Source organism: Gymnogyps californianus, chromosome 1, assembly GCF_018139145.2.
Source record: "Gymnogyps californianus isolate 813 chromosome 1, ASM1813914v2, whole genome shotgun sequence".
In the NCBI taxonomy this organism is placed as follows: Eukaryota; Metazoa; Chordata; class Aves; order Accipitriformes; family Cathartidae; genus Gymnogyps; species Gymnogyps californianus.
The window spans coordinates 23,745,009-23,772,824 of record NC_059471.1 but is presented as its reverse complement, the minus strand read 5'-3'; the positions used below and the strand labels follow the sequence as shown (position 1 = coordinate 23,772,824).

General features: G+C 42.3%; 1 protein-coding gene across 4 annotated transcripts in view; it reads left to right on the top strand.

Annotated features, from left to right (window-relative positions):
- KATNAL1 (katanin catalytic subunit A1 like 1) overlaps positions 1-27,506 on the top strand; it is a 41,266-nt gene extending 13,760 nt beyond the window's left edge. For 3 of the 4 annotated variants that reach the window (XM_050910931.1, XM_050910939.1, XM_050910946.1), the window contains 9 exons: positions 580-740; positions 2,699-2,867; positions 10,210-10,334; positions 11,993-12,098; positions 16,879-17,037; positions 17,886-18,012; positions 18,977-19,111; positions 22,121-22,247; positions 23,790-27,506. In XM_050910931.1, the coding sequence (XP_050766888.1) occupies positions 580-740; positions 2,699-2,867; positions 10,210-10,334; positions 11,993-12,098; positions 16,879-17,037; positions 17,886-18,012; positions 18,977-19,111; positions 22,121-22,247; positions 23,790-23,988 (1,308 nt within the window). In that variant the 3' untranslated portion in view covers positions 23,989-27,506. The remainder of the gene's footprint in view (positions 1-579; positions 741-2,698; positions 2,868-10,209; positions 10,335-11,992; positions 12,099-16,878; positions 17,038-17,885; positions 18,013-18,976; positions 19,112-22,120; positions 22,248-23,789) is intronic. The other variant, XM_050910956.1, reaches the window with a different exon arrangement.
- The last annotated feature ends 310 nt before the right edge of the window (positions 27,507-27,816 follow it).

Sequence of the window (27,816 nt, the reverse complement as noted above, 5' to 3'; positions counted from 1 at the left end):
TTATTTGAACTTATGCTATAGGGTGTTAAAGTTCCCATTTTCTGTTCTAATCTTTGCAGTCCACCAAAGAATTGGCTTGTGCTTTGACTGTATGATGATGTTGTGCCCCTCACAAAGTTAATTTTGTAATATTATATTTTAATGATTTAGCCAGTTTTATAACTAGGTCCTTGAAGACTGTAATCAGAGAAGTTCTTTTATGCCAGAATAGTAGCAAATATGTTAAAGGTCTGCCAACAGCACCCTTACTAGTATAAAAGTGTGTGTATGTGTGCATACATGTCAACATGCACACATAAATCTAAGCATCAGCACATGTTGTGGAAGAGTGATCCCTGCGTTAGCAATCATGTCTGGTCGTGACATTGACAGGCAGGAAGATGAACTCAACAGAGATTCAATTGTTTATGCTGCTGTTAAAGATCTATTGTCAGCCTGATAGGTCTGGGGTTTGTGAATGGAAAGGCTTGGGCGTCCCTGCTTTTGAGGGTAGTGTATGTTTTGAGGTACTTTCTATGGTTTTTAAAAAAAAAAAGTTTGAATTGTAACCATTTTTAAATAATGTATGTATTTCTCAAGGTCCGACAAGAATTAGTTGAAGAATATGAACAAGTTAAGAGCATTGTCAACACTTTAGAGAGTTTTAAAATGGACAGACCTGCAGATATCCCTGTATCCTGTCAAGATGAGCCTTTTAGAGATCCCGCTGTTTGGCCCCCTCCTGTTCCAGCTGAGCACAGGTAATGAGAGGCTCAAGCAGAGTGGGTGGAATAAAGTTGGGTTGCCATAATTTTATGTTCTTTTTTGAATGCATTTGTAACGTGAAAATCACATTTCATTTACCCCTTAGTCATTTGTAATAAAGAATAAACAAAATTAATTGGGGAAAGAAGTAATTAAACTACAGTCAGATTTATTGCTGAAGTTCTAAAGAAAGTCACTCCTTTATTCTGGTAGGAGTGACTAGCTAAGTGCCTGGAACTAAAGTCTGCTGGAGAGGTAAGTCGGCTTTTGGTGACAGTTGCCTTTCTCACGTGCAAAGAGAAAACTTTTCCATTTGAGTTTATTTAAGCAGTTGAATTCATTGATGGCTGAGGAGTCAGTAAGGAGCTGGAACTGAAGGATCTTGAAGGACATGGTGGTTAGAAATCGGTCCCTAGCTGCAGATAATATGACCTGTGTTTAATCCATTGGTTAGTTTTATTGCTAAACATGTTCTGTTATACATGGTGTTTCTCTTCTGTAACCACCTTTAAGGTAACTTTAGTTAGCTAATAGTTTTCTCAAAATAGATGCTTGTGCCTTTTCTGAAATCCCTTTTTTCACTCTAGTAGAGCTTGACACAGGTTGTTGGAAACAACAAATCCAATTTAAAAACAAGAATAACATTTATCATGCCAGCATTTTTCTAACATTATAATAGCAAAGAATTTTAATGTGTGTATACTCACATAAGCAAAGGACCAAAGTAAAATGAGAGATCTTGGTTAACAGAAAGAAATGCCAAGTTTATTTGTAAATTTATGTGCTTTATGATTATCAAACAAACAGATCTTCGCTTCTCAAAAAACCCTAAGAATGTAAGTGTAAAATAATGTTAACGCTGATTACTTTTGTGAGTGGTAGAAATGATTATGAGAATTTTTGTGGTAATGTTACATGAAGTGCAAGAAGTGCTTTTATCTATCTTGTATCTATCTTGGAGGTAAAGGCCCAATAGTTCATCCCCTTTTTTAAGCTGAAATTTAAATCTTGTGCAAATAAGTAAGGAAAATTCGCCACTCTTCTATGCTGTTAAGTTTGATGAAAGTGTATACAAAGCAAAATGTAGCAGTTGTATCCAGCAGTGCATTTAAGTATATAGTCTTTTTAAGCCATATTCCAGGAAACTGTTTTTGGAGTTAGCAAATTTTGAGTTACTCAAAACAAGAATCAGTAGAAGATTTAATAGGGGACACTAATTAAAGTTGGGTGACATTCCTGGCCGTTCATTTTAGTTCGATATTTCAAGTCCAATCCCTAGAGCAAAATGACTGTGACACCTCGTCTTAAAACCAAATTCTTTCTCCTCATGCCACTGCTGAGTTCTCTTTGACATCGTGGGTGATGCACACAAGCATGGATGGTTGCAGTTGGGCTCTGTTTGCTTTTGCTTTCTAGGCAATTTTAATGTTTTGACATTTTCACACAGGGAAATGAAGTCAGAGGTAGGAGGATTGTTTTAAAATTCTCCCTCCTTTGTTTTGGGACCTGTCAAAGCTATTAGCCAGCTTTTTTTTTTTTTTTTTTTACCAGGAATGTCATCTGGTTGCATAGAACTTGTGCATATGAATGTAGCCTAACATAATCTCCTGGTTTGGAGTCAGAGGAAACTACAATTTGAAGACTTTTACTAAATTGTTTCCTTTTTTGTTACATACGTGTTGGTTTGTTTTAAGATTGGTTAGGAGTACTGATCTAATACTGTTGTTAATTTTCTTTTTTTCCACTGTTATATTTTTTTTTCTTACTTTGGGTGTCAGACAGAACCAGAAATATGTTGCTGGATTTGCAGATATAGGGAGATAAGACTTAGGGGCTTGTCAGCTTTAGTAATAATGCATTAAGGGAATTAATGAAATATTAGAATCCTTCCTTCTTAATGTTGCTCTTTTTTTGCTGTTTTTAGCATGTTTTTGTTGTGGTTGCTTGTTGGTAGGGCTCCACCTCAGATAAAACGTCCCAACCGAGAAGTAAAACCTTTGAGGAAAGAATCGCCAGGACTGCAGCCCCGTGGGCCTGCGGGCAGAGCACATGCGGTGTCCAAGGGTGAGAAGTCTGCAGGCAGCCGCGAAAGGGAATCTAGAGCTAGAGGAAGAGATGACAAGGTAAGAAGTGGGAAAGAATGTGGTGGGGGAGGAGTTATGATGCAGCAGGTGGCAAAGGGAAGCATTCTTATTTTTAGTTATTTAATACAGATAATAATAAAAAGCCACAATAATCCCGTGCAAGAAAACTTGGTGCTTTCCTCTTGCCTCATGGACAAAGCATGTATCATGGGGATATTTAGTAATAATGACGCCAAATTGAGGAAGGTGCTGTCATGTTTGCTCTGTCCTGATTTGAGAAGATTTTTTGATAGGGAGGAAGCATGGTGGCCTGTTGCTGGGGGTTTCTTATCATCTCAGTTAGACCAGGGCTTGACTCTAATCTGTCAGTGTCAATCAGGCATAAAGTCACTTCTTCTCCTCCTCCCTCACCCTTTTTTTTTTTTTTTTTAAAGGAATCCAATTCAGGTCTTTTGTAAAGATTTCCATGTAAAAAGTGCAGAAGTGAGACCAGTGCCCTTCTCTAGACTAAGCATTATGAATGGAGTTCCACAGTACCATTGCCTCTGCCATAGCATAGTAAAATTTAGGTGTGCCTAGAAGTCCAGGACAGTTCTGTAAAGGCATTGATGCTAGGTAAATCTGTGCCAAATTATTTGAAGTTATATATTTGAAAATGATGTGAGGGAGACGTAGTAAAAGCAAACTCTTAGCAACTTTCATTTTCTTTAGTTTATGAAAAGGGTTTTGTATTTATTATAGTGTTCAGGAAGATGCTTCTTGGAAAGGCTTTGTTTTAGTAATAAAAACAATGAAATAAATTAGAATAAGTTGGAGATTCTTTCCTCTGAAGACCCATGAAAAAGAAGCAGCGCTGAAGTGAAAGAAAAGGAGAAACAGTGATTCACTATCAAGTAGTGATGTCAAAGGCAGGACTGTTTTGTGGCTGAAGAAAATGTCTGTGTGCAAATTGCTGTTTCTGAGACACTTGCATTTTTAAATTTAACTGTGGAGTCAGTGCTGGGAACCCAAGGAATCTGTGATATAAATCATACAAGTCGAGAGTGTACTGAAGTGGCTTTACTTTCCTGACAGAGATACAGGAAGCCCCTTCCTATGGGGGCGCACAGTATTGTACAGATCTTGATAGATGAATAAGAAAATATTTAGGCCAGTTTTCTTCCAAATGAATTTGGTTAGTCCCTTTGTGGCCTTTCTATTACAGGTTGCTTCTTCACAGCACAGAAGGAACTCAAGGATACGCTTTTTCCATCATGAATTGCTTTTCTGATACACAGGAAAAGTATTAAGTAATCCCAGCCCTTATTACCATCAGTAGGTAGGGCCAGGCACATTTTCAGCAGTGCCACTGAGTGACTGCACAGATCAAGTTTAATCATTTTAGAAATCTCTCTGCCTTGAATCAGTAAGATTTAAAATAACAAGTGTGCATCCTGCAAGCTATAAAAAGCTTATGAAGATCTGTGAAATTATTTACAGTTCTGCCAGCTATATGGGGAATTGGAGTTGTGGTGTGTGACAGGTTCACCAGATGTGCTTGTGTAAGGCAGCCTTCAAAGTCTTAGCTCTAATGAGAGTGAACTCTGCTCTTGAAGCTTTCCGGTGATGAGCATTATAGGGCTTTACTATAAGGAGCCCACAACAACATGACTTGTAAAGTACTTGTCTCTGGGAATAATGCGATTAGCAACACTACTGCTGTCAGATGGAGGAAGAGTCATGAAGGTGTTCCATTTAATATGGTACATTTTAAACGCTACTCTGAATAAATTGGTCACTAGGTGGCAGAAGGAAAATATGTCTACTCTTCAAAAACTACCAACACGTGCTCTTGTTTTTGCCTTTGTCTAGTTACTTCGTGGTTATTTCACTCTCTTTGTCCGGGGTTTATATGCAAAAATCACACCAGGTTACAAATTCTCACATGTTGTATGGCGATTTTTGTATGGGATCCATAATTTTCTTTTGAGGACAATTTTGAATGGAAGAGGAAGTAGCCAGGCATGGGAAGTGCGAGAAGTTAATGCAACTTTCCATATTTTACACACAGGCATGAAAATAGGTTTAACTTCCCTTGCAGTTTTATCCTTTCTTAGTTTGCAAGTGTTTATGTTCTTCAGTTTCTGAACTAAAGCTACAAGGAGCTTACCTCTGTAGCCTAGTATGTTGAATCAAAGAGGTTCAGTAACTCTTCATGTTCAGTTAAAAATAATAGGGCAAAACTGAAGCTTCAAACTAGGTAACCAGATACCTCTTTTCTCATAATAAATGTTTCAGCTCTGTAGTTCTTGGGTTCAGGTGCTTGGCTAGGACTGCTTAGAACATGTAATGAACTTGGATGCCATACCCATTTCCTAAGATGTTGGTTGCAGTGTAATAGGTCGTACACTGTCCTGGCTATAATACCACAATGCAATATGCATATTTATTTGTGATATTTTTCAAGATAAATATAGCTATAGTATGTATGTTTTAGAAATGTTTTGTCTCACTTTACACATGATGCCTTCTTTCACCGTTTCTCCTCCCCAGACCATATAATCTTTTCATTCTGACTGCAACCATCTTGGGATAAGGAGTTTTAACCTTACTATGCCTGTAAAATGACCTTTTGTAGTGCTATATAAAATAATTTTGAACTGCAACCCACCAGATGGTGTTTATCCACTAAACCCTTATATTTACGTGTTCCTTTTTCTAAAATACTGCTTTCAAGTGCTTCTTCCTTCTTAGTTCCACTGGAAATTATTAGGCTTGTTCTCAAGGTACCTTCTGCTAGATCATTGCCAAGAATTTTAGCTTCTGTTCAGTAGTTCAGCTTAAAGAGGCAGCATGAATGCTACCTGTATGTCTTTTAGAAATTGCATAATACCCTATCTAAGCACTAGAACACTTTTTTAGGAGTACTCTTGAGATTATTGTAGGTTGCCAGCGGACGAGGACAGTAGCTATTGTGAAGGATATGAAATAGCCAAGGGCTGTGCTGCCATATCAGTGAAGTGAGTATTAAAACTGATGAAGATATGACTTAAAAAAATTAAGTATTTGGCTTGATTGTTCTGATGTGCGTCATCAGAAGCAAAGGCAAGGTAGATTACAGGAATACAGATGTGAGATGAGGTAGTCATATTCAGGTGGAGGCATAGACCTCTATGCATTGGGACTGGAAGGCTGCATAATCTCCATCTGAGAATGCTGAAAGAACCAGTAGGTGAAATTGCAGGGCTGGGAGCAGAAATTTCCAGTAAAATTTATTAAGTCTGCTGTTGTCTCATGTGAATGGTGAGTTGTGTTGACATGCCTGTATTTAGAAGGGGAAAGGAAAACTGATCCAGGCAATTGGAGTTGTTAATTTTACCTAAACAGTGTGCAAAGTTTTAAAACAGATTTAGAATGGACAAAAAGTGAAAGACTTGGGACTAACTGGAAAGTGGAATAAAGTGAAATACGATTTCTTAAGCAAAGGTGTTGCCTTTGCCAGCGCTTTCTTTAGAGTTCTAGTTAATGTCTTAGAAATTAATCTACCTGGATGCCACATGGGAAGCAATTAGTTAATCTAGTGAGTGTATGGTGTAGAAGAATTGTAAGGTGGGGAGGAATTAGGCAGCAAGGAGAATGTTAACAAGTGGTACTGAAAGAAAAAATATCAGTCAACTGGTAAATCATTTATGGATTTCCTCAAGACTAGAGATTGGCTCTTGTTTTATATTTAAATTAATGACCTTGGCACAAAAAAGAGGCATGCACTAATTAAATTTACTGATGACACCAAGTTGGGAAGCACCATCACCAAAAGAGGAGAATGAGGCTGTTGTACAAGAGGAATTGGATGACTCTGGGCTGGAGTCATGGAAATGGGATAAGTTTCAGCGGTGCAGAGCCGCAGGCCATGTGCTTGGAGACAAGAATTTCTGCTAGAAGCTGGGAGCTCAGCAGCAGCGGCGAAGAAAGACTTGGACGTATCAGCAGAAATCAGATCAGGCTGAACTTTCATTTGGCATGTCACCTTTTCCTGGTGGTAATGGGAAGGAAGGGCTGGCTGCCGGAGTGAGGCACAGCCAGGTGCCACCCTTGGCTTTGGCAGCAAGGGGTGGAAAGTGCATCTGGCAGTTGTTGCTCGGTGTTTGTGTGTAGTGGGAAGAGTCTGCAGGAAAGCAAGATGTCTTCAGGACCCAGTTCTGGTCATTTAAGCCACCAGGGTTATCCTCCGTGATTGATCTGTTTGAGGTTGAGTGTAAGGCAGCAGTATGATATAGCTGTGGAAATTAATGTAAATTAAATCCTAGACCAAGTTTTTTGCGGTGTTACCAGCAGAGAGAAGAGATACCCATACCATTATTAGGAGGCCCTGGTGAGACAGCAGCTGGAGTATATTGTGTGCATTTCAACAGCTGTGCTCAAGAAAGATGTGTTCATATTAGAAGGGCAAAAAAAAAGGGTTGCCAAAGCGAACAGGTAATTGTGTTTGGCTTGTGTTCCAAGAGGAGACTTATTTGGTTTGGTAAAAAGAAGGCAGAGCACACCCGTGCTGCAAGTACACCAGGGTGGTGGACACATCAACGAGACGACTGCCGAAACGAATGCACGAACTTAGTACAAGAGTAGAAATAAATTCATTTTGGAAATGAGGTTTTTGTTGCAGTGTAGTAGGTACAGGTCTGATACCCCTTCCTGACGGAAAGCCCAGCGAAATTTTTAAACGTGTTTTAGTCAGAACTTGTTTGTTCCTTGGCTGAGGAGAAGGTTATGTGATGGGATTGCCAAGGGGACTGGGTGGGAACAGTCCTGTATACCTCTCTCTGTTGGCATACCTTCTTAGAGAGAAGCCATCACAGCAGCTTTATTTAAAGCTGTTTGGGGAAAGTAATTCCACAAGAAGAGATGAGGCTATGACTGGAAAAATGCTCACTCCTGCTGCCTGGATTCAGGTGACTTTTTTTTAAATTATTTTTTCTAGTGTCTGCTCGCTTACGTGCTGAGGATTGCATGTTGGACCAGTTTGGGACCAACATTAATAATCTTATTACATGTGAAAACTGTAAATACATTAGACCTTAGTTTAATTCTGGAACTGAAAAAAATTGACACATTCAGCGTCGCTAAAATGATAGCCAAGGGGATGCTGAAAGCACATCTCCCACTTGGCCGCCCTTCTCCTCCCTCTGTTGGCGAGCCGTGCCGCAGGGAGCAGGAAAAATAACTGTCCCAGGAAAAGTAAGTATCGCAGGAGCAGAGGGAGCTGGGGTTTCGGGGCTCGGCCCCGGATGCCGCCGCCGAGGAGGCGGCCGGGCGCGGGATGCGTCGCCACCCCGCGGCGGAGGAGGAGGAGGAGCCGCCGCCGGCCGGGGCCGCCCGTGCCCCGCGCCCCGCCCCGTGCCCCGCGCCCCGCCCGTGCCCCGCGCCCCGCCGTGCTGCCGCCCCGTGGCTGAGCCGGAGGTGCCGGCGTCCTCTTTGCCGTCGGGCCTTTCTTTCACCTTTTATTTCTATTTCTTTTTTTTTTTCTTCCCCGCTTCTTTGAGCTGCGTCACGCCCGGGCCCGGTGTCGCCTGCATTGCCTGATTTGCGGGTTCACCGCCTTTCTGGCATAGCGAACAGGCGGCGTGCAGATCTGCCAGCCGGGCTCGGGTACGGGGGCTTGAACTGCTGCTTCAGCCTCCTCCACAGTGCGCTGCAGCGATCCGCCCTGCCTTCTCCTGCTTTTTAAAGCCTGCCTTAACTCTGTTTCGCCCAGGAAAAACAAAACATCCGATTTGCTGAGATGTGCAGAAAAATTCTTCCACTAGGAAAACCCGTCCATTGCAGAGGGATAGAAGTGTGTAACAAAGACAGCAAATGCCTTTCCTTTTATTGTCTTTTTTTTTTCCTTTTTTCTTTTTTTTATGGTTACATTTGAATTCCATTTTCTCTCTCCTGGAATCTTCCAAACTCTACAGGGCTTTTTTCTACATTTCCTTTTTACGCCAGACCACTATCTTTTTTACACTAGCTTTTTGCCTAACACAACTTTGAGCTTCATTTCCATTGCAAAAAAACTGATCTGGGAGTATTAAACAACACAGAGTTCACTTGGAAGCAAGAAATAAAAATAGTGGGAAGATAAACTGCTCCCTCACAGACGTTGCGGGCAAACGGCAACTGGGAGGGGTGTAATCGCTACCTTTTTCCACTGCGAGGTTATTTGTGTGTCTCCAGCTGCCTCTCAGCCCGCCTTTGCCTAGGCCGCTTTTGTCCAGCCAGCTGGGATTCTCTAACTTGCTGCTGATAGTGTTTAGAAGCTGAGTTAAGAGTCCTAAAGTAGCTCCCTACTCAGCCTCCTTCGTTAAAACAGCACAGCTGCTTTTCAGGCACTGCCGAACACTGCCGTTGAGCTGGGAGGGGAAGCGGTTTCTTTCTGAAGTGGGAGAGGAGGACCGTGAGCCCTGATGCTTCAAAGGGAAAATGTTACTTCACCCCCATAAGCTTAATGGCACTGTGGAGGTATTAACCAGAAACTCTGTGCCATTTTGGGGCAGAGGCAGTGTGTGGCTTGGTCACTGAATGAGCATTGGCATGCTGCAGAAGTTATTGTAGTTCAAAGAAGTCTGGGTGACTTGGGAGCTTCTTTAGGGCTTTTACTGCAGCCCTTAAATAAATATGATCTTTTAAAAGCATTTTAACTGTTTATGGAGCTGGCCTGTGAATGAGAGGAGGGAAATAGATAGTTTGCAGTTGAGGAAAGGAGAAATTGCTGGGCAGGAAGGCTTTAATTAAACAAGGGGAGAGAATCTTCTTGGTTTTCCTCCATCAAAGACAATGGCTGTAACAGCTTTTGTGTTCCTTTTCAGTGACAATGCAGTGCCAGTTGTTTAGCTCTGGCAGGTAGTGTGGCAGGTGTAGCACCTTCAAGATGTGCCTTGGATGCTCTGGTCTTCAGCCAGGAGTTAATGTAACATTAAGTCGTGACGCAGCCTGCTTTGCGAGGCTGTTTCTGCATTTGTGCCTTTGGCTGGCCAGGAAGTATGTCAGTTGTCTAAAGAGTGGTTTAGCACTGTTAAGAGAGTCTGGTTTGCTGCTTTAAAACCAACCAACCAACCCACCGACCCACCCACCGTGATATGTAATGAGCTCTGATGGGGTTTTATCACTGTGAGCTGCATCTATGAAGGAAGCATGGTGCTGTTGTGGTGGAAGCAACCACAGGTGATTGGGGACTCTCTGTGGAGTGTAGGGTGTGAACACATTGGTTTTGCTGGCCATCGTGGTGCTGAGATAGCTGTGTTAAAGCTTGATACCTTCTTGTGGCTTCTACAGAGGTGAACCAGACAATATTGCTATATATTGCTAGTAAAGGATATGTTGAAAGAATAATGTCCTTATGAGCCTGTATGACTTTCACTTCTAGGGAAAGAAAATATCCCAGGAAGTTGGTGATGGGGAAATTCCGAAATTTGATGGAGCGGGTTACGACAAAGACTTGGTCGAAGCTCTTGAAAGGGACATTGTGTCAAGGAATCCAAGCATTCATTGGTATGAGGATTTTCTCAATTCAAGTGTTTTTGCTAGTGTGGACAAGAAGAGAAATTATCCTTCTTCTAACTCGTAAAACAGGGAGCCATCATAATCTTCTACAGTGTGGTGGGTTGACCCTGGCTGAATGCCAGGTGCCCACCAAAGCCGCTCTATCATTCCCTTCCCAAGCTGGTCAGGGGAGAGAAAATAACAAAAGGCTCATGGGTCGAGATAAGGACAGGGAGATCACTCGGCAATTGCCATCACAAGCAAAACAGACTCGACTTGGGAAAAAAAAAAAATATTTATTACCCGTCAAATCAGAGTAGGATAATGAGAAATAAAACCAAATCTTAAAAACATCTTCCCCCCACCCCTCCCTTCCTCCCGGGCTTAACTTTACTCCTGATTTTCTCTACCTCCTCCCCCCCGAGCGGTGCAGGGGGACCGGGAGTGGGCGTTTTGGGTCAGTTCATCACACGTTGTTTCTGCCGCTCCTTCCTCCTCAGGAGGAGGACTCCTCACACTCTTCCCCTGCTCCAGCGTGGGGTCCCTCCCACGGGAGACAGTCCTCCACGAATTTCTTCAACGTGAGTCCTTCCCACGGGCTGCAGTTCTTCACAAACTGCTCCAGCATGGGTCCCTTCCACGGGGTGCAGTCCTTCAGGAACAGACTGCTCCAGCATGGATCCCCCGCGGGGTCACAAGTCCTGCCAGCAAACCTGCTCCAGCGTGGGCTCCTCCTCTCTGCACGGGGCCACAGGTCTGGCCAGGAGCCTGCTCCAGTGCGGGCTTCCCACAGGGTCACAGTGTCCTTTGGGCATCCGCCTGCTCCGGCGTGGGGTCCTCCACGGGCTGCAGGTGGATATCTGCTCCACCGTGGACCTCCATGGGCTGCAGGGGGACAGCCTGCCTCACCATGGTCTTCACCACGGGCTGCGGGGGAATCTCTGCTCCGGTGCCTGGAGCACCTCCTCCCCCTCCTTCTTCACTGACCTTGGTGTCTGCAGAGTTGTTCCTCTCACATATTCTCACTCTGCTCTCCGGCTGCAATTGCTGCTGTGCAGTAACTTTTTCACCTTCTTAACTATGTTATCCCAGAGGTGCTGCCACCGTCACTGATGGGCTTGGCCTTGGCCAGCAGTGGGTCCATCTTGGAGCCGGCTGGCATTGGCCCTGTCAGACCTAGGGGAAGCTTCTGGCATCTTCTCACAGAGGCAGCCCCTGTAGCCACCCCGCTACCAAAACCTTGCCACGCAAGCCGTATACATACAGATAAGCAAAACAAGGTCTTTTCGTTTTAATAGTTTATTAATTTGATTACAGTTAAGCTTTTGTTGCTAACTGATATTATGTGCAGTACATCCATTACAGGTACTGCTGAAATGGAAATACACTCCAGAGAACTTTCAAGATACCGCTTTGGTGTTCAGATTGTCCAAAACAATTTTTAATTAAGCAGCTGTGGGTAACTTGAGTTGATAATAATTTTTTCCTTACCTTCCAAAAGTGGATTCAATTTTAGGTCACAGGATTATAGGAGTGCTCTCATGAGGCATATACTGGCATGCTAAAAGAGATGGTACTAAGTGAAAAGCTTTTCTATTTTTCTTGTACAAAAATAGAAGAAATATTGTTGTACGGGAATCTTATACAAGTTTCTTCATCTTGCACAGGGATGACATAGCGGATTTGGAAGAAGCCAAAAAATTATTAAGAGAAGCTGTCGTTCTTCCAATGTGGATGCCTGATTTTTTCAAAGGGATCAGAAGGCCTTGGAAGGTGAGAATTTATTTGGTGTTTTTGTAAATGGCAAGCTGTAGTTATGTATGTCTGCTGCTGTAATGTGTGTGGATGCCTGTAGCAGAAGGCTAAAAAGGCAAATGGGAAAGATCAGGAATTTGTTCATTAAATCCTCTCATAATGATTCATGTAAAATGCACTGAAAGAAACATCTGGAAGTGTATGCAGGCTTTACAGTAAATAATAATTCTTTTGTATTTACTCAGTCATAGCTTGTTGACATCATAATACTTTCTGTATGTCAGCCTATACATGTAAGCAAGTATATAGGGTATATTGACAGAAGCAGAAATGCTTAATAGACAGCTCTGCTTAGGATTATGTTGGCCACTCTTCAACACTTCACGGAGGAAAGCAGTCCTTGGACTGTTTTATTCTGCATGTGCCAACTGTCTCTCACTCAGACTGCAAACTGCAGGCTGGATGGTGCAAGGAAGCAAGGAGAGAGGGGTCTAATCTGAGTGATGATTTAGCTTTGCAGTTACACTTGCAGCTGGGCATAGTTACTGCTGGAGTGGGAGAAATTCGAAGTGGGAGAATGAGCTGCAAGTGGGGCAACAGGACTGAGCTGGCCTGGCTGATGGACCAGAGGTGAGCCCAATCTGGGCCTTGCTTAGAGCTAAAAAGGAGGAGGAGGGAGGAGGTTGCTGAGCATTTCTGTAAACAGAAAATAAAATTATCTTGCTGTTGTTGTGGGATGGATTGACACTTGTTTGGGGAATAATTAGTCACAACACAAGGGCTTTCTGGTTACTGAGAAGGATTATGGGGGAAAAGAGACTTTCAAATTGTCTGTTATTCTGAGTCTGCAAGACAATGGCACGTGTAGGGAATGCTGTGTACGTGAGTAGATTCTGTGGTTTAGTACGCTGGTTCAGCAGCATATATCAGATCTTGTGTTACTAACACCTGCCCTGTCTTCTCCTGCTTGGTCCTTGTACTTCTCTGGCTTATACTTAGGTCTGACCCTCAAAGCTGTCCTCCTCCAGCCTGAGCCAGTCCTAGATCCCTGCTATTCTGCTTATTTACAAAACAAAGCCCTGTAGGAACTGATGAGTGAAAGACTTGTCATTCTTGGGGCTTGTGTCTACAGGCAGTAAAGAGGGGAAGTCGGAAAGAGTGGGAGCTGATGGCGGGAGCTGGGAGATTGCTGTGTGAGGGCTGTTCATGGAGGTTTTAGTGAGGTGCAGGGGGGCAGCCCAAACCTAGAGTCAGCCCAAACCTAGCCCCAGGCTATATGGCCTTTGGGGTTTAGAGTGCTTGTGGTCAGTACCAGTGGCTTTGAGGTTAAGCTTAAGGTTAACCGAGCTATCAGCTTGGACAGAGCCCAGATATCGTGGATTACAAGTGCAGGGTGAGATTTTAGCATCTTTTGAACAGCTGAATCTCTCTCTTTTCCTCTTGGCATAGAGGAAGTTGATCCATACCCTTCTTATAGAGTACGAGGGCCCCATCTGTCCAGTCTTCAAAAACTTTTAAGGGAGTGAAGAGCTGCTATGCTTTTTTTCACCTATTAACGTGCCTAGAGGATGTAGTGGCCATCCGTCTTTAAGGCAGGTATCTCAGCAGACTGCAGGGAACATGAAGAGTGCCACTGGCCTTGTCTCCAAGTGTTGTGGCAGTGGATAAAGAAACAACAGCCTGGCCTTTTAAAGAGTTACAGTCTCCATCTCTTTGCATGAGATTATCTTTTCCTACTGAGCAGTGTCGCCTCTGAAAACTAGGTGGTTGTAGACATAGAAAAAAGTTCTAAGATTATTTCCTCTCTTCAGTCTGAAATGCAAATTGATTTCTGACGAGTCCATGAAGAGTCTTCATTGTTAGTCTTTTCCCTGGTGACTTGTGAAGCCATAACTCTCCCGAATTTATTTTTCACACAGAACAGCATGTATTTTCCCTACTGTTGACCTCTGACTGTGCTACAAGGATGAGAAGTTTTGAAGGGAAGACTGTTTCTTGCAGTAATCAGTGTAGCAGCAGGCATTTGTTGAGCCTAGGCATTCAGGACAGTAATTCGGGGAAAAGGCAGCCAAATCTGGTTTTGGATGTTCAGACTCTCCTGAGAACAATTCCCAAGACAGCCCTCACAGTTTGTGCCTGCATTCAGAGGACAGTGCCTTGTATGAAGGAGCCAGCTGTCTTCCCTGATTCAACACAGGTGCTGTGTAGTTGCAGCCACGGGTTTCTGAGTGTCCTCGGGCTTGCTCTTTCTTTTTCTCCAAACTGTTTTGTGCCAGGAAGGCCCAGTTGCTTGCTGTGCTTCCCACTGCTCTGCTAGTGATTGTTACAACAACAAGAAGTAACCCTGCAGTGATTTCATCAAAACACTTACTCCCTGTGGTGCATTTCAGCTTCTCATTGGAATACTTTGGATTAACAGAGCCTTAGAGGAAGAATAAAGAAGTCTTTGTGTTTGTCAAGGATTTTAACTAGTGAGTAAGTGGCAGCCTCCTAGTTTGCAGAGAGAAAGAGCAACTTGATCCTATGTGTTTCTGTTTGCAACCATGCACATCTTGTTTTGCTGAGAACTCAAGTTCTTTTTTTTTTTTCCTTAACTGATATTCTATCGTCTTTATCCCCAGAGAGCTTGGTTTTCCCCTGGCTTTACACCTGGTGTGGCTGCTTTGCACCTGTGTTATGCAGGTATATAATGCCACCAGTATCACGTGCAAGGTAACGCTCACTGTAATAGTTACACAGGAGGTACAAAGCGATGGGCTTCGATTTTGGCAGCGAGCAGCATGTGTAACTGAAGCCAGAATTTGACCTTCCATAATAATGGAGGACCAAAGCAATATCCAAAAAATGACGTTAGTCCCTCGTATCACCAGGTCCTGCAGTAAACACAGTTTGTCAAACACAGGGGTCAAGTGTGATTTGAATTGAGATGCAACTTGTTTTAAAATATTCAATAAACATATCTGAATCTCGGAGAGAACAGTAAGTCATCTCTGACCTGCATATCACAGGCTGAGTAATTTTCGCCCAGTCACTCCAGGGTTGTACTTGCAATATTATTATAATATCAGTATGACTGTGCAGCAGCTCAAATCATAGTATATGTCTGAATGTTCATGGGGAGAAAAAGAGTCCATTTACTTTTTATGCTTGCTGCTCTGGAGCTTAGGAAACCTTGGGCAGCCTGAGGAGTGACATTGGACTGTTAGCTGTATGGATGGTGTGTAAACGTTTCTAACTTAATTTACCGATGAATGTATGTTGAGCTTGCATTAGCTAAGTGTTAAATGGCAATAAAGGTATTAAGAGTTAATGGAAAATGGAGTACAGAGAGGCTATTGCTTTTGAATAGTACATTTTTGAATAATTGCATTCCCGGTTGATTTGTTTTTATAGATCTCTTCCATGTCATTCTTTGTGCTTTTTGAAGTAAATTTTTGTGAGGAACAGATGAAATCTAATTTGCTATGTGGCTTGCATTTAACAGATATTTTATTGCTGTGGCATTTTATGTAAGTTATTAATTGCAAAACACATTATGATGTGCAATTCTAATTCTAGCTAATTTGATTACCCTTGCAACATAGTACAACTTTACTTTAGGAAACTCTTGTTAGCATGTAATAAGATCTTGCAGTTTGGAGGGAAAAAAAACCCAAGGTGCTTGAGCACTACATTTTCATAGTGCCGTGCTTAAAATCACGGTGCCCTATTCTAGTGCTATGCAGGCATGGAACAGTCTGTTGTCCCTCTCCAGCACTGCTGCTGAAAGGGTTGGAAAGACTATCCATAAAGATAACTGTATTTAGAAATATTACCAAGAGTGATTAACCAGTCTCAGTGCTGCAATCTTAACATGGGTCCTGACAGCAGTGTGTGTCTAGCTAAAAACCTGCTTGGGTAATGGTGAGTGAATGTGCTGAGCTGCAGCGATGTGTGCTCCTTACTCTTTCAGATAGACCACAGATGGAAAGACAGTCTGATGATGTGGATGCCAACCTGGGACTTAACAGTTTTAGTTCGGTTTTCTAGTTTAAAGCTTTCTGAATAATCACTGAGGTTCATATTAGGCTTTTGTGGGACTGAGTGGTAGTCCACATATGCCACAGTTGCTTACCTGTAAAACAGAAATAGCAGTGCTCTTCTGCCATCCAGCAGTGTGGTGAGGATGGTGTTTCATCCAGGAATTGCTAAGATGCAGTAGTACGGCCATAGAAGTACTGAGATGGAAAGATTAAACAGTATGACAAACCATTGTATTTGGTGAATGCACTCTTGCATACTTAAATGTAAAAATCAACCAGATTCATACATACACATCATCAGGATTTTTTGGCAAAATGTTTTTCTACAGAAAAAAGCTCTACTGAGGGAACACAACTTTCTGCAAAAGTATTTTGGTTTCTGCGAAGCTTTCTTTGTGAGTGGGCCTTTGTTCCAAAAAGAATAATTCACTGTCTTCATCTGCCTGTGCAACCACTCATGAGTTGGGAAAGGCCTAAGTTCAAGTCCAGGCTCTGTCTGATGTAGAGCAAGGCTGTAAATCTGTTGTCCGCTTCCCAGGTGATAGGTGCAGCAACAGTTACTGGCTTTTGTGATTCCAGTGGAGTGGTAAGAAGAAATCGGAGAACACTTCCACGCTGTTCTCAAAAGCAGGATTCTTGTCTTTTGTTTTCCACTGATGACGATTATGTTATTAAACAACTTAAATACAGATCTTGGATCTATTGAGATGTAGCATAGAGTACCAATTGCAAAGTTTCTTTGTTTGTTGTTCATTACCTTTGTTTTCGCCTTTCAGGGCGTGCTGATGGTTGGTCCTCCTGGCACTGGCAAAACAATGCTAGCAAAAGCTGTTGCTACAGAATGTGGAACAACATTCTTCAATGTGTCTTCCTCTACCCTGACGTCTAAATACAGGGGCGAGTCTGAGAAGCTGGTCCGCCTCTTGTTTGAAATGGTATGTCCTTGATGATGTGATCTGGGGATCGCTAAGGTGAGAAAGGACATCTCTCAGTTTCCTGCCCCTTCCAGCATGCTGGAAGCAGGGAGTTCATTGAACTGACACCTCCTCAGCCAGTTAGAAAAACATAATCTCTGTGCTTTCACCCTTTTCTGGTATGTTGTTGAGGATTAAGAAGGAAACGGTTCATCACCCATGTTTAGGATAGCGTTTTCCAGACTAAACGTAGAGTTGTGACCTTGACAGAAATTCAGTTCTTATTCGATTATGGGATAACAAGCCTATGGGAAGTAGATTTGAAATTGGAAGGGATTTGGAACTGCTATTCTGGAAGCAATACATGTTTTAGTTCTGTTTCTGTTCTGAATGATGGACACAAGCCTCTCAGTGAAGTTGTGGCTGCGGTCCGTCATATGGGGTATGTGAAGGACACACCCATGTGGACCTATACTGAAGAGTCATTCACCTCTTTGGGATCCTCATTGCACTTCTGCAATACTCTCAGTTAAAACCTGTCTCTGTTGAGATAGGCTGAGCTCCCTTCTGTCCCCTATGCTTACCCCTCACCAGCACAAAAACCTGGACATGAAAACTGCCTGTGTTTTGACTGTGTTCCTTTTGACCTTTGCAAGACCGGTTGCTGAAAGACCCCTGACTCAAGAAGTACAATTTAAAGTGTATAAACTTCAGCATATGCCAGTTTGTAAATCAAGATCTTGAATTATTTTCATGTGACAGGCAGGGAAGATATGTATGTAGTATGTCTAGTCAAACTGGGTCATGGTCTGATGAGGGCCTGTGCTTGCTGCTGCAGCCTTAATAGTGATGTTTTCATTTGAATAAAGGCAAGGTTTTACGCTCCAACAACAATCTTCATTGATGAGATAGATTCCATCTGCAGCCGCAGAGGCACGTCTGACGAACACGAGGCGAGTCGCAGAGTCAAGTCAGAGCTGCTTGTGCAAATGGACGGTAACAAGTGTTTAGAACCGAGTTTGGGGCTGGGGTGCTGTTTCTTTACAGGTGGGAATGTAAGAACTTGAGCAATCTGGAAAACCTGGCTTTATGGATAGGGGAAAAATAAGGCAGAAGTTGAGAGTAGTGTATTTTTGGAGTGTTTGAAGGCAGATAACTGAAAAGTGTGTTCTGCTTTATTTTTTCTAAAATGGCCATTTTGATGGTAAATTGAAAACTCATATTTAAGAGACAGACTCTAGGAGAAGCAGGTAATGGAGATTTGTGCAGTTTAATACAGGTCTTTAATTTTGATGCAATTTAAACAAATTTCTCCCCTTTGCTAGAGTCTCCAGCTCAGGGACCCCATTGTGAGATCTGATTTTGCTGTATTCTGTGGTGGCAGCTAATATTACCCTTTTAGTCAGATTTAGTACCTGTTCTGTGCAGGTGCATGTAATGAGGATGACCATCTGAGGAATATTGTATGGCGTAGTGGTTTGATAACCACCTCTGTATTGCAGCTATTGTTTAACTACTACTTATAATGTCCTCAAATGTGCAGGTTCATTTTGGTAAACTCAGGGTAGGCAACTTTTTGCCCCAAAGTGATAATTTCTTTGCAGTCCTCATTTGGGAGGCGAAGGAGTGATTCCTATTTCTTCTGTGGCCAGATTTGAGAGAGATAGCACTGTCAGTGGGACTAGTAGGGCTACACTCACATATGACTGTGTTATTAGCACTGTCAAAGAAAGCCCTCCCCTGAGTCAGCAAAAGAATGAACTGTCCCCCTCTCTGTGACAATGATGGTCTTGTCACACCTAGGCTATGGGAAGTTTGAGAAAGGGCACTAGAACTATACAGAGCTGTTACTTTGCTTTGTCCAGGCTTTTGCAATGTTTGTCTGTGCAGTGTTTCTTAGCAAGCATCTCAATCAATAAGAACTGTGGAGTGAAATTGCTCTAAACTATTGTGCTTGCAGGGGTAGGTGGTGCGCTGGAAAATGATGACCCTTCCAAGATGGTTATGGTATTAGCTGCTACAAATTTTCCCTGGGATATCGATGAAGCTCTCCGACGGAGACTGGAGAAGAGGATTTATATACCTTTGCCCACAGGTATGTTTGCTACGAGCTTTTTCCTTTAAAATAGCCTTTGCAAGACAAGCTTAGGATTACTGCAGGACTGTTGGGTTTGGGAGGAGAATCTTGATGTTTTTGTGATGAGCAGTGAAATTCAGGGGTTAATCATTTGGCTGGGTCGCTTTATTTTTAAAGAGAGTGAGAGAAAGAAAAAAAAATACTACTTGCTTGGGGGCTTAAAAACAAAGAGCTGCGGCATTTCATTGCAAGCCCATTGATGGGTTCTTAAATTTTGAAAGAGAGTTAGTTTTAATGAGCTTAGAATTATTTTAAATGTTTAACAGTCAATCCTTGAGTGATCATCAAAGGCAGCCTTTGGACATGTTCAGAAATATTGCAAATGCACTCCGTGCCCTTGCAGACAAATGCAAAGAAGTAGATCCATGAATTTTCACTTACAGGCTTAGTTCATTGTAAATCACTGCTTGCTCGCCTTTATGACTGTGTTTTGAGTCACTCAGAATGCAGCAGGCTGATTGCTTTCCTGCCCTAAGACGTCTCGGCTTGTATTGTCTTCCCTAGCTGTCATTCACCTGTCCTATTAATTTTGAGATTCCTATCGCTTGAAGTTTGCATAGCTTCGTTTCTTCTTGGTACAGTGGATGCCTCATCTCCCTGCATGAGCACTCAAGATAACAAGATGCGTGTTCATGGTGACAGCAGTTGTGATTGAGTTTAGCAGGTATAAGGACACTTAATAGTTCTACAGCTTGTCTTTGCAGCTTACAGGCGGTAACAGCTCCTAACAGGATGCCTGTCTTGATGACCAATTAGTTTAAAATCCTATCAGCTCTTGCTCTTGTTTCTAATTAAACCAGATTGTTTTTTGACAGTGTATTACACCCTGGACAACATATGAGATGTGCTCCAGTTTTATTTCCAGTCTTATGTTCTGTTGCATCTATTCTGTAAATAAGAATGTTGAGCTGTTCTGGGCAAGTCTAAATGATGCATTTATAATTGTGCTGTATGATTTGATGTGGTCAGGCATTTTAATTGAAAAAGTGATATATGTCATATATACACCTGTATATTGTGGAATTTGATGCAAGTATAGATTCTACCGTGTTTCATTTTCAAAATACTGCAAGGACTTGCTTAGCCCCATAGCAAAGATTAGAAGAATGTTCTCTGATACAGGACACTCTCTGCAGGTATGCTGTATGTACATTGTGCTCTGTGAATAATAAATCCCCATTTTATAGTGTCCTGGTTTCAGCTGGGACAGAGTTAACTCTCTTCTTAGTAGCTGGTACAGTGCTGTGTTTTGGATTTAGTGTGAGAATGATGTTGATAACACACTGATGTTTTAGTTGTTGCTAAGTAGCGCTTATCTTAAGCCAAGGATTTTTCAGTTTCCCATGCTCTGCCAGCAAGCAGGTGTGCAAGAAGCTGGGAGGGAGCTCGATTTTCCCAGAGGCTGGTGCTGATAACGCCAAGGTCGCGGGTTTTGAGGGAGCATGGCCAGGGCAGCTGACCTGAACTAGCCAAAGGGGTATTCCATACCATGGAACGTCATGCCCAGTATATAAACAGGGGGGAGTTGGCCAGGAGGCGCGGATCGCAGCTCTGGCATTGGTCAGCGGGTGGTGAGCAATTGCATTGTGCATCACTGGTTTGTTTTTTTTCCCCCCCTCCTTTTTTTTTGTTATATTCCTTTTCATTACTATTATTATTATTATTATATTTCATTATTATTATTGTTAGTATTATATTTTACTTTAGTTATTACACTGTTCTTATCTCAACCCACGAGTTCTGCCTTCTTTCCCGATTCTCCTCCCCATCCCACTGGGAGCAGGGCAGGGGCAGGGAGTGAGGGAGCAGCTGCGTGGTGCTTGGCTGCTGACTGGGGTTAAACCATGACATATAGCTAGTGCCAGTTGTGTGTGATTTGTAACTCTAAATTCTTGACAGTTCTGCAAAGCACACAAAACCAGCAGCTTTAGACAAGCTTTCTAATTTCTTTTATATTTCCCCTCCCCCCAAAATTAAAAAAATAATTAATTAGGTATATCAGTAAATAAAACATAAGTATGGACATTTCCTTAAGACTTTTAGCCTTTCCTACTGCTACTTCTTCTGTTGTGGTTGTCCTCTTTCTAGGTCATAAAAATTGGTCACTGTGGAAATAAAGATGCTGAGCTGGTATATTTTTCTGTACAGTAAAAGCCAGGAAAGCATTCGTCCTCTTCTTTACCACCCTTGTGCAGAGTAACACTGAGGGAGGCCTAAGCTGTCAAATGTGAATTCCCTCTTATAAGCGTAGGCTGCTTAACATGTGTACCCAAATGCACATATGCACATGCCCTCTACAAGAAAAATGGTTAATTAGTTGCGTAAGTGCTCATTTAAACAGCTGGTTATCACTGTGTGCACACTGCATCTAGGTCTGAAAGTGGGATACCAGGATATTTGTATTGTAAATATATTAATATATGTTTACTGTATTAATGTATCTGTTTTCTGTCAGGCTTCAGCAGCTTTCTTGGGTCCCAACTGAGTAAAGTGCTTAAACATATGCTTAAAGTTCAGCCTATTGTTAAGGGGTTTGTGCTATCTGAAGCTCTGTTAATAGAATCCTCATTGTGGTTCTAATGAAACTGTGTGAATAATATGCAGTCAAACACTTGAACAGTGAGTGAATCCAAAGGGACGTGAGAAGAAGCAGACATTTGTAGGATTGTGCTTTTGTGCCCTTGGGTAATATGTGACCAAATGCTTTGTCACCTGAGACATAACAGACATTTTTAGTGACGTATGACTTTGGAAAATGTCTCTAGCACATGCTGTTTTAATATACTGCTTTTAACCATATATTTTACTGTATTTGATTGCACACTTTACTATGATTTGTTCTGTCTCTTTCCTTTTCTTATATTAAACCATTTTGTTTGTACTTTTCACTGAAAAATCTAAGTTGTGTTTATATCTCTTTTTAATGTTACTCTTGCAAGTCTTCAAACAAGTATTTTTATGTTGTAGCAAAAGGCAGAGCAGAACTACTTAAGATTAATCTTCGGGAAGTTGAAGTGGATCCTGATATCAGCCTTGAAGAAATTGCTGAGAAGATTGAAGGCTATTCTGGTGCTGACATCACTAATGTTTGCAGGTATCTCATTCCCCTTAATTTGCAAATAAAACTGCATGGAAAGTCATCGTTTGCATTATGTGATAAAAAGCAATACCCACTACAGCTGAAGCCATGCTAACAGTGACTATGTTTGAGGCCCAAATCTATTTACTGGAACTATGCGTCACTGTCATGTGGAGCGGTCTAAAGACCATGGAGTCTTTCTGTGAGATGTGGTTAAGTTTTCTTGGATCTGAAAAGAAGAAAATTCTCTGAGCAAATCTCATGTTACCACTCGCTGCATTTACTGCATTTTGTCTGCTGCATTTGGTAATGTAGTGCAAAACAGGTTTGGATTTTTTATTTATTTATTTATTTATTTATTTTAAGATCCCATGAGTTTAAGAGCTAGAATTTTGTCATGCAAAGGAACCTTTCATAGAATACTTCTTTGGGGCTTCTATATGCTGTATGTTTGGACAGTCCCCAGTGCAGCATGGTCTTGGTTTCTGCCTGGATCTTCTAGGTGCAAGGGTGATACAAATAGTTTATAGCATTAGTATTGAATTTATTTCCATCCTGTTCCCACAATTTGTTTCATTTTTTGATAAATGAGTCTTTTCTGTTGGAGGATAGGTATTTCCAAAAACTTATCAGAAGGAAGTCTATGTCCCTTATAACATTAGGATCCCTGCCAAGAGAAACTGATCCTTTAAGAACATGGCTTGGGATTTTTTTTTTCTTCCCCTGCTGTTTTGCTGAAATTGTGAAATGACTCCATGGTTTTGAAAACTTGGTGTGTGTCATGCAGTGCAATAGTTAAATTACCTGTTCTCCCTGAGGCCTGTGTTATCCCTTGCTGGGAAAAACCTGGGGAAAGAGAAAATGTAATTTCAGACTGCATGTGGGCCGTGGTGTGAGAAATGAGCAATGTTCTCCGTGCCAGTGGGCCACACTGGCAGCATCCAAGCTGGGGAGGAGTCACAGAGCAGGTAGAGCATGAGGAGCCACAGGCACCGATGGCCTCAGCCCTGCAGGGCCACGTGACGCCAGCGTCTGATGCCTCCTGCTCTGCTCTTTACAGATTCAGATGCTATGTCCGAGCAGGCAACAGAGCTGGGCTGCACTCTGAACACTTGCTGAGTGTCCTTTTGGGCTACACGCTGGGGAGAAGGTTGAAATCTAAGAGGATGGGGGTGCAAAATCCAGACTACTTTAAAAAAAAACAAAGTCTTTGAGTGCGGTTCCTCTCCCACCCTGCCCTTTCCTGCACTGAACTTGTAAAATTTCATCTCTATGAATCATTGTAAAAGGTTTTCAGTTTTATAGTTTTAATTATCTCTGCACATTTACCATATGCTTAAATGGGTTTTGGTGCCAATGCATTCTTTACGTTGAATTAATGTAGTGATCTGGGAACATGGAAGCTAAGAAAGATGTGAACCGCATCTTCTATGGTAAATAAATGCTCTCTTAAGTGTTCCTGCCAGTGGTTTCTAGCAAGAGAATACAATCAAAATTCATAGGCTTACAGCACATGCTGCTAGCAATTAGCTCCCATACATTGTCCTGTATTTCCAGGGATGCATCTTTAATGGCAATGAGACGACGTATTAACGGCTTAACTCCAGAAGAGATTCGTGCACTTTCTAAAGAGGAGCTTCAGATGCCGGTTACCAAGGGGGACTTTGAGCTGGCTCTGAAGAAAATCTCCAAATCTGTTTCTGCTGCAGACCTGGAGAAGTATGAAAAATGGATGGCGGAGTTTGGATCTGCTTAATCTCAGTGACAGGTCTCCTTTGCTAGAGTTTTATGGCTTTTGTTGTTTTCACTTGCAAAATGAGTTAGGAATCTTTTTAAACGTTTAATAAAAGGTCTGCCTCTGCCCCCATCCCACCCCCTTCTGGTGACAAGATCTTTTAAACTCTATTTGCCTTTAAAGGGAATGAACACAATAATGAGTTGATACTGTAAAAGATATTTTATCTCTGAAATAGTAAAATAAGACAAAGAGGAAGGGAAAAATTATACTTGTGAGGATAATCTTTTTATTTTTCCAGTGAAGAGCAGTGTTGCTTAACTTCCTCATAGTCATCTTTCATTGCTGGAATCAATACATTAGCTGGGGGATGTGACTCCAGAGGAGCTAACAAGGGCTCGCTGTGCCCCCTGCCCTTAAGTGCTACATTTCTGTTGAGCTGCTGACTCTGCCTCCCTTGAATGTGGCATCGAAGTTACTGTTCTCTCTCTCCCTCTCTGCTTGGATATTCAGAGCAAAGCCTGTGGATTAATTGGCATTACACAGAGGAAATGAGGATCAGTTTTCCATCAAGACATGGGCTTGGCTCTCCTCTCATGTATGCTCATGTGGAATTGATGTCACTGCAGACTGGATTGATGTTACCTGTGACGACTTTTGATGGAAATGAGAGAAAGAGAAAAGGGCCTTGATTGCTCTCAGTTTGGTTTATGCTTGATCTCTGAACATAGTTTGTACCAGTTTGACCAGTAGACACTTTGAAGTTTGACCAGTAGGCACTTTGACTTAAGTTACATCTTGCACTTTTATGCTTATGTATCATCCTATACTTTGTCTGTGCTGTCTAGATATTATTATTCTTATTTAAGTACCAAGAGTTTAATACAGTAAAGACACTAATATCAAGGCTGTCTTTAAAACACAAGGCTGTTCTTAAAACACGTGGCTGTGGACTTCCACTTCTTCTGATTAGACATGAACACTTTCCTAGCTTTACTAGGCAATGGGATTTGCACCTGTTTATGTTGTAGAACTGTTCATGCATAATCTTTTTTTAATGAACATTTCTTAAAAACATATAAATGTTATTGATTTAGGGGAAAATAATCTGTACAATCTCATTTATGTTCTTATCTGTTTCTTCCCTTCCCACGTGCAAGTGCAGGGATGAGAAGGGTTGGGTTATAAACTCAAGCATGAGAAATCCTCTCTCTAGAGTATAACTGTCATGCTGACTATATGAGCTTTTTACAGACTCAGGCTGCGAGTCTGACATATGAAGGTTTCCCGTGGTAGGAATGAGAAGGAGAGGTCAAATTTACAGAGGAATATGCAAGCTCTCAAATTTTTGGTGATTTTGTGAGCTAGGCCCGAAGTATTTTGGGGGATGTGAGTTGCTGTGTGGTTCGGTAGGTGTTCTGCCCTTTGGCTCTCTGCTGAGACTCCTAGTGTCATAGCCAGATGTGGCAAACTGGAGTGAGAAACAGGTCATACCTCCTCTTGAATGGGAGTATATCCTTATTTGCTCGTTTTTGCTAGTTCTTGGAAGTTCCCAATAATGTCAGTAATTCAGCACACTGGTCTCTTGGGCCATGACATGTGAACCACTAAGGCAAATGCTGCTCAAGTGTGTTTACTGTTCAACAGCAAGGACTGTCAGGATACATGCATGACAGCTCTGCAGCATCTATCTGATTACGTGAGTGACTTTTGAAGCTGTTTCACCGTTGCTGCTTTGTCTGTCAATATTCCTTTTTCTTTCTTTGTATGTGAAGGCCACGTCTTGGGTTATGTATTTATAATGATCCTGTCATTATGAAGGGCTGCCCCAATTTGCATGGAGGAATACCATGGAGATTCTGTCGATCTTGCATTTGACATGAAACTTAGTCAGGGCTTTAGAAGCATGTTTCCATGTGGCACTCCAGAAAAATATCTTCTGGGGCCCCCAGACTGGTTGAGACACAGCTGCTGTTCATATCTTTCCAAGGACAGAGCATCTCCGCTGCCTAGCATTAGGCCCTGTTACACTCCTGGACAGGGAGGTTGGTGCAGAAAGAACACCAGGTTTTGCCCTCTTCACCTACAGGGAGAATAAAGGCTTATTTCCTGACCAGTTTGCACTAACTGCACAGTAGAGCCCTTGGGATTCACAGTACCTGTGGCTATCAGACTAAAAGGAACAGTTCTCTCTGCATTGGAAGATAAGCAAGCAGAAGCAGTGTTGATTCTTTATAATTTTTTGATAAATTCCTACCAGGGCTAGTCTGTTCCTCCCAGGGAATAACTGGACCTTTATAGAGAGAAAGCTTTAAAAACATTGCTACAGTCTGTCATTTCTTCCTTATGAAAGCTGTAGGCTGCAGCTGTTACTCTTTTTGTTTGTTTGTTTCTTTTACTGCAGTAGAAATAAGTAAAGCTATGCGAATCTTTTGTGGCCAATGCCAGATTAGCACTTCAGGGTCTCTCACTAGAGAGACCATTGCTGCCTGAGGAGCTTAGTCTACACAAGCAAGATCTAGAAGGGAATAGACATGAATGCCAGTAACTTGCCCTATTCAGCTGCCCAAGAGCAATACTGGGATTCAGCAGTTGCTGCTTAGAAAGGTCTAAGTACCAGTTTTCTCAGTTTCATATTGCAGGCAGCAGTGCCCTTCCTGCTGATGAAAGCACAGCATTTAGCAAAAATGTCTGTAGCTCTTTTGATGAACCTTGTACCTTAAGGCATTAAACTTCCCTCCTGGATGTTAAGCAAAATTCACTGTACTGGGCATTCCCTCTAGTAGGAATTATTCAGGTGCTGCAGTCTTTTTCTCTAAAGGTCATGATTTCTACCCCAAATATGTTTTTCCTGTACAGGTCCATTCATCCTGTACTGCTGTAGAGCAGAAAAGTGAACGTTTCCAGGCTGTAGATGTTTATGTGTACGATGGTTGTGCCCACGCATTACACCTGTGACTTGGGCCCCGCTAGATCAGGCACCCTGGAAGACAGAGACCATCCCTTCCCTGCTGAGACTTTTCAGGATAGGGATCTGACCCTGTATGGTGACCCTTACATCTTTACCAAGTCACGCTGGTGCAGTCACCTAGGTGGGCTTGGAGATTGGGTGCCAGCAGTGGGGTGCAGCAAGGAGCAACCAGGGAAGGAAGGCCAGGCCAACAGTGGCAGCAACTCAAGGCCCTAAGGGTGAGCTTACGGCTCAGTGTCAGTCCGTGTCCCACTGGTGGAAACCCTTGTGTAGGGATGTTGGATTCCTCAGAGAGCAATGTACGAGCATATCACAGCCTGCTGCGACAGTTTGTTCAGTCTCTGTCTGTATGTGTATGGAGATACACGCGCACACGTGTGTGTGTGTATATATATGCACACAATGTGTGGTGCTTCAGTAGTTTGTACCTAAATTATATAAAAAACATGTTTTAAAGCTGTGTTTACGTGTCTCTTTCTAAACATCTGTGAAGGCCCTCTTGAGTGGCACTGTTAATTTTTGTACAATAAGCAACCTGGTTGTATGAAGTAATAAACGTATGTGTAAAGTCTGTCTCGCTCGGGTGGGGCTGTGAATGCTTTGCTGGTAACTGTTTCCAAAGGCTGCCATACAATGCAGATATTTTCAGCATGTTGAAGCGGTGTTGGACTCACCAAAGTCCTGGATGGAGAGCAGTTAAAGCAGAGTCTGGTTTTTTTGGATAACGCTGTCAGCAATGCTTTCCCTCTTAAATGGCCTTTCATTGCCACAAGCTATAAAATGGAGAATGCTCCAATGCCCAGCACATGGAAGGAGGGTGGGGGAGAGGAGAGCAGAGGCCCTAGCAGATGTTCAGTGTTAGCACCTGATTCAGACCT